This window comes from Lactuca saligna, chromosome 8, assembly GCF_052625555.1.
Source record: "Lactuca saligna cultivar CGN05327 chromosome 8, ASM5262555v1, whole genome shotgun sequence".
NCBI classification, from domain to species: Eukaryota; Viridiplantae; Streptophyta; class Magnoliopsida; order Asterales; family Asteraceae; genus Lactuca; species Lactuca saligna.
This window is the reverse complement of record NC_136424.1, coordinates 93597011-93603564: the sequence shown is the minus strand read 5'-3', so window position 1 is coordinate 93603564 and position 6554 is coordinate 93597011. Positions and strand designations below refer to the sequence as shown.

Sequence of the window (6554 nt, the reverse complement as noted above, 5' to 3'; positions counted from 1 at the left end):
GCGTATGCAGCGCGTACGCGACATCATCGCTTACGTATTTTGGATGGGGCGGGTCGGATGGGACGGCGGGTCGGGTAGCTTCGCATAGGGCGACGTGGACGATCCGAGGCCCTTCAATCGAGTACGCGGGGCGTACGAGAGTACGTGGCGCGTACATCGGCCCTATCTGCTGACTCCCCTTCGGATATTACCAAGAATAAATAATTATTTTTATATTTATTTTAATTCAACTTCTAAAATTCATATCTCCTTCATACGAACTCCCTTTTCGACGTTCTTTATATCCCCGCGAAGGTGAGACTACGATCTACAACTTTCATTTAGATCCCGTTGGCAAATTCCGAAATTATTTTTATTATTTATTTATTAAAATGACGTGATTAAGGAATTTCTTTAAAAATTCATAACTTCTTTATCTGACGTCGGTTTTTGCCAGACTTTTTACCGCTGAAATACCATTGTCGAAACCTTCGATTCTCGTTTAGGTCATTCCGGCCAAAAGTCGCTCGATCTCCCATTCGAGTTTTTAGTTGTTTGTTGCTAAGCCGAACTTAGAAAAATCATAACTTCAATATACGAAGACGGATTTGGGCGTTCTTTTTACGTACTATCATGGTTTAATGACATTTAAACATAGAAGAATTTAAATAGAAACTTTTTGGACATTTTATTATCAAAGTTAATTTTATTAACTCAAAAGTGGTTACAATATTTGACTTTTTAGGTCACTACAAAGAGTTGAAATATCGGGTTGTCACACAACTCCACATCATAGTCCTCCCATCATCATAGAGAAAATCCCATCACCACAACCATCCCATCACTCTCCACCCCATATTCCAGAAAAACTTGAAACTCACCCACACATCAAACTTCTTGCAGAACACATGTCTTTTCCGAGCTCAACTGATTCCCCTGCCACAGCCCAAAAGAAAAAAGACTGGAGGTCAGCCAAACTGGCTGAAGAAATTTGGAGGCTAAGTGGCTTTGATACGGTTATGGATATCAATTCTTGGGTCAATCCCCACTGGAGGCTGCAAGATGAAGATTATATTCCCCACCTCACATACACAGAACCTCCTCCGGATGGCTACTGGGATGTTCCCATCTCGCCCAATGCCAGATACTTCAAGGTATTTGAGTAGTTTGACCAAAGCCTTCCCGAAGCCAAGAGATTACCTATGGAGTTTGAGATACTTGTGCAGTTCTATGCCAAGCATGCCTCCCCCATAGAGCATATATGGTCCAATGACCGGCCATCAGTAGTGGTGAACTACAAGGTCCAGAGATTTATGAAGGCCGAGTTCTTCCAATACACCCTAACCCGATGGGGACATTACTATATTCGCACTCAAGCAGATTTTCCCAACATGAACCCAGAGGAAGTGTTTCTTATAGCCAAAGTATTTCAAAACAAGGCTGAGAAACATCCAAAAATGAAGATTGCACTAGATCGGGCCAACAACTTCCTAATGGAAACTATGTACGACTTTGCTAAAATTGATGCGAATATCTATCCCATCATTTCCAAGAAGGTTGATCTACCACCTCTCGACCCTGCACCGATGCCCAACGAAGGCTTTGCTGACAGATCTTTAGGTGCAACAAACTTCCCACAACTTGGCATCATTTTTAAGAGGAAAACCGACAATGTCAAAAATTTTATTCCCATAAGTGTCGTACATCGGCTCACCAGGAAGCAACTTGACATCTGCTGCATTGTAGTAGAGAAATCCAAATTCACTACCGCAGAGGTCAAGTTTGAGATCATGAGGAGAATCACCTAGTTAGAGAATGTAAGGAAGTTATGGTGGATCTTGATCAAATACCTTCGTCTTGATAAATGATCAGAAGTTAAAGAGGTCACTTAGGGGGAAATTTTTGAATCATTTAAAGTGACCCTCTTGAACTTCTCCCTACCGCAGTCAGCACCGCAGCCGCAGCCCAGATTCTCTACTTCAGCCATCCACAACCGAAGTCTAAGGAACCGCAGTCTTGATTTTTGTACTTAGGCTTTATTGTCTTATCACTTTTATCTCTATTGTCCAGTAGAACTTGCATGGCTACTCATAGAGAACTTTTGTTGTAACTCTTACTTCTCTATAAATAGAGATCATGCTCATTGTATCAAACACACATCTTCCCGCTCTAATATACTTTCTCTGGATTTATCCTTTCTATCTCTTTCTTACTCAACCATATTACTTACTGATTACATAGCAGATTACAATCACTCTTCGGAGCAAGTCTTCGTGACTTAATCACTAAGTTTGATCTCACTCACTAACATTGGTTTGAATGCATTCGATGTTATGTATCAACTTATGTGTATACTTGATATAACAAATCGTTGTCATTTACTTTTCTTTACTTTCTGCATCTAACTATCTAACCTTCTAACAATCTAAGATAATATTATTGTTCAGCTTATAGATCCTCTGAGATTAACTATTCCGCAAAATACTTGTTCTAACTTTTGCTCAAGTGTGTCTTAAAGTTTTTCTCTCAACAATTGGTATCAGAGCCATAGTAGTTGCTTTTTGAATATCGGAACTCTGATTCTTCAAAAACGCCTTCTATACTACTGAAGCTCTACGTAAAAAATGGCACAAGATTTTTCGTTGAATGTTTCCAACGGTGTTGGTAGTTCAAATCGAGCCCCAATACTGGTTGCAAATGAATATCATCACTGGTTACAAAGAATGGAAAGGTACTTAAGAAGACTTGGAAGAGACGTATGGTGATCTGTTGAAGAAGGACCGCATGTCCCAGTTCTTACACCTACTCAAACCGACAGTGCCACTGTCAGACTAGGAGGAGGTCAACCAGTCATGAACCATCCCACCAAGGATGATCTTGACAAAATGGAAAACGATGCAATAGCCTTTTATGAGATATCGTGTGGAGTTTCCCCTGACAACTTCGATATCATCATAAATTGCAAATTCACAAAAGAAATATGGGATGTGCTCAAGAATCTGTACGAGGGAACCGAACAAGATCAAGACAAAAAGCTTACTACTGCACTCAATGAGTTCAACAACTTTAAAGCTAATGCGGGTGAAAGCTTAAAAGACTCTTTCAAAAGGTTCAACCTGATAGTGACTAAACTATCCAATTCGGGTACTGTAAGAAGCAATCATGAAACAAACCTTCAACTCTTGAATGGTTTGGGAAGACATTAGACAACGACCAAAATGATTGTTGAAGGAGATAGGAAGATTCACTCATTGTCCCTCTATAAGCTCTATGGAGAATTACAAGCTCAAGAGTCCACCATACTCAAGGACTGTTCAGACTTCGGGGGTCCACTTGCTCTGTTAGCACAATCATCTAAAACACATCCCACCTCGTATGACTCTCTACCGCAATCATATGAAGCAGACTCAGAGTATGATGATGAAGAAGAATTTCAGAATGCCATAGCCCTTGTAAGTCAAAAATTCAATAGATTACCACCTTCATTTCGTAAAATCCAACAATACACCTGACCACCTTTCAACCTCAACTTCCAAAACAGTAACTCTCATTTTACCAAGAATCCTCATCCTCAATCGCAGTCTCAGTTAAATCAACCCATAGATGCACCACCGTAGTCTCACTCTACTGACTCTGGTACACCTTCTGAAGACAAGAGTTATGTGATAATATGTCACAAGTGCAACAAAGAGAATCATTTTGCCAAATACTGTAAGCCAAATGTTGTGATAGATTGAGCCTTCTATCTTCAAATGGCTCAAGAATTGGAAGAAAAGGGAAAAGGAAAAGCTTATGTTGCTCAAGTGAAAAGAAATCATCAAGTGTGGTCATCCATAGATGAAGAAGAAGACAACCACAACAATGGGTAAGGAAAGATATGTATAGTAGCAACTGCTGATGAAGACAGATAAACTCAATTGAAGAAAAACCATTGTTATTTCTAAAAACTCAATAAAAGCAGTCTACGGCTTGAAGCAAGCCCAAGAGCGTGGTACGAGACTCACTCTGAATTCCTTGTCTCGTCCGGATTTAAAAGAGGAGTAATTGATCCCACTTTATTTTGAAGAGCAAAGGGTGAACACCTGATGCTTGTACAAATATATGTGGATGATATCATCTTCGGATCCACAGATTAGAGGATGGTGGATCATTTTGCTAAGCTCATGACCAACAAATTTCAGATGAGTATGAATAGATAGATTAACTTCTTTCTAGGAATCCAAGTTAAACAGATTCCTCAAGGAATCTTCATCCATCAAGAAAAGTATACCTCTGAACTACTGAAAAAATACTCAATGGATAACTGCTCTTCAGCTAAGGTACCCATGGCATTCGGCTATAAAATCTCCGTTGACCCCTCCAGAGAACCTGTTGATCACAAGACCTATAGAGGCCTCATTGGGTCTCTCATGTATCTCACTGCTAGTCGACCGGATATAGTGTTTGCAACGGGTGTATGCGCAAGGTATCAGGATGATCCAAAAATGTCTCACATGACCGCAACCAAACAAATTCTTTGATACCTAAAAAGAAGCAAGTGTCTTGGCCTATGGTATCCTTCGGGCAATGACTTTAGTCTTCAAGCGTTTACTGATGCTGATCATGCTGGTTGCAAGCTGGATAGGAAAAGCACCTTTAGTGGATGTCAATTCTTGGGTGGAAGATTAGTCAGCTGGTCTTCGAGAAAACAAAGTTGTGTGTCATTGTCAACCGCAGAAGCTGAATATGTGGCTGCTGCCAGTTGTTGCTCATAAGTGTTATGGATGAAAACATAACTGTTGGACTACGAGTATAGAATGCTGCGGATACCAATCTACTGCGACTCTGAGAGTGCCATAGCGATTTCTCACAATCCTATCCATCACTCAATGACCAAGCATATTGAACTTCGGTATCACTTCATCAAAGACCACATTCTGAAAGGTAACATCGAACTCATCTTTGTCCCTACACATGAAGAGATTGCTGATATGTTTACAAAGGCACTTGACTCTACCAAACTCAATGAATTCTTACAAATGTTAGGAATGATGAATCCGGACCATTAATTCTTCCAGAATTTATAGCTACCGCGAACCATTCATGGTCTCCATTGCGTATCTAAATGAAAGATATTTATAATAAATGGCTTTGGGATATCCTGTGTACTGCAGTCGTATACCGCATCCATATATTATACTTACCTCTCATTGGTCTTTTGTTTGTTATTACTAATCTCTTTTTCAAGTGCTCTTCTCAGTTTCTCCTACCGTGATCATTCGCAATGGCAAAGGATCCATCCGTAGTGATAAGTTCATCCGCAACATCTCTTTCTCACATATATATATATATATATATATATATATATATATATATATATATATATATATATATATATATAACTTTTCAAAAATTAAACCATAGTGTCCTATTTAATGACTCTTCATTAAATAGAACATTAAATAAAAAAAAACATTCCTTGAGAAACTGTCATCTTTCTTTTTCTTAAAAACTTTTGTGTCAGACCTATATTAGGTATGATGATAAAAAAGATTGGTTTTCCATAAACACGTCCCAAAATGTCCTTTCCTCTACCCAGAATGTCCCATTAGTTACAACCTCCACTCCCTATCCACACGTTTACCAGACGTAATGTCGCACGTCTGACTTTTCATTAAATGCTACCCCTTTTTAGAAAATCCTCAAAATATTTTAGAAACCGTTTCGATTTTTATGTGGTTAAGATTAAATCTTAATCCATGAGATTCCCACCAAAACGACCCTTAGTCTTATTTTTTTTACCTAGGGTAAAATCCTTTTACAGTTCATCCTCTCCCCTATATAAACCCTTCGTCTTCTCCATTAACACTTTACGCTTTTAGAACCCTCAAACCCTCAAATCCTAAAAAAAAAACTCACCACAATCACAGCTTCTCTAATTCTCAGACACTTTCAATCTTCTACAATGGTGAAATCAAATGTATCAAAGAAACCAACTAAGCCCTCTGGATCTCAAAGCTCCAACCCCACAGACTTTCCCACAATTGCTTCCAGTAATTTCCGAGCAATCTTCGATGATCATTCTTCATACAATGACCCACTCAAGTTGATGATCAAGTTCTTAAAGAATCATCCATTGTATGGACCATTCGATGCTTTCACAGACGCGGTTCCATTATCTACACTCTTTAAATGCGCCTTTTCTGCATATCGACCACTCAACAACCTCCAAGAAGTTCATCTCAACCTTGTTGACGATTCACTGGTTATACTGTCAAAAGAGAAGTTTCTCAAAGCCATTAATCTTTTGATTCACCGATCCATCATGTTTTTAACTCCATCAATGGCCGATATCACATCTGCTCTCTATCAGATGGGATACCAAAAGAAGATCAAAGGCATCGGCGAATTCAAGAAGAACCGACTGCTTGCGGTGTGGAAATACGTGTGCCACTATGTCATCCTCAGTGTCTCCGGAAGAACTGGAGGCATAGATAATATGGGTCTAAAACTGCTGGAACTTGTATGGAGCATTTTCACTGGCCACGATGTCAACTACAGTCAAATCCTTTGGGATGATTTCCTTCAGTACATTC

The 6554-nt window shown here is 39.4% G+C and overlaps 1 protein-coding gene across 1 annotated transcript; it reads left to right on the top strand.

Moving 5' to 3' along the window:
- Window positions 1–2603: 2603 nt before the first annotated feature.
- Window positions 2604–3185, top strand: LOC145009909 (uncharacterized). The gene is made up of 2 exons (XM_078968528.1): window positions 2604–2710; window positions 2810–3185. Exons 1-2 carry the CDS (start codon window positions 2604–2606, stop codon window positions 3183–3185), a joined length of 483 nt encoding a protein of 160 aa, XP_078824654.1.
- Window positions 3186–6554: the final 3369 nt, after the last annotated feature.

Excerpts from the sequence above, each read along its gene's own strand:
- LOC145009909 (XM_078968528.1), top strand. The coding sequence starts at position 2,604 with ATGGCACAAGATTTTTCGTTGAATGTTTCCAACGGTGTTGGTAGTTCA. Across the intron at positions 2,711-2,809 it reads TGGTTACAAAGAATGGAAAG|ACTAGGAGGAGGTCAACCAG; the intron begins GTACTTAAGAAG and ends TGCCACTGTCAG.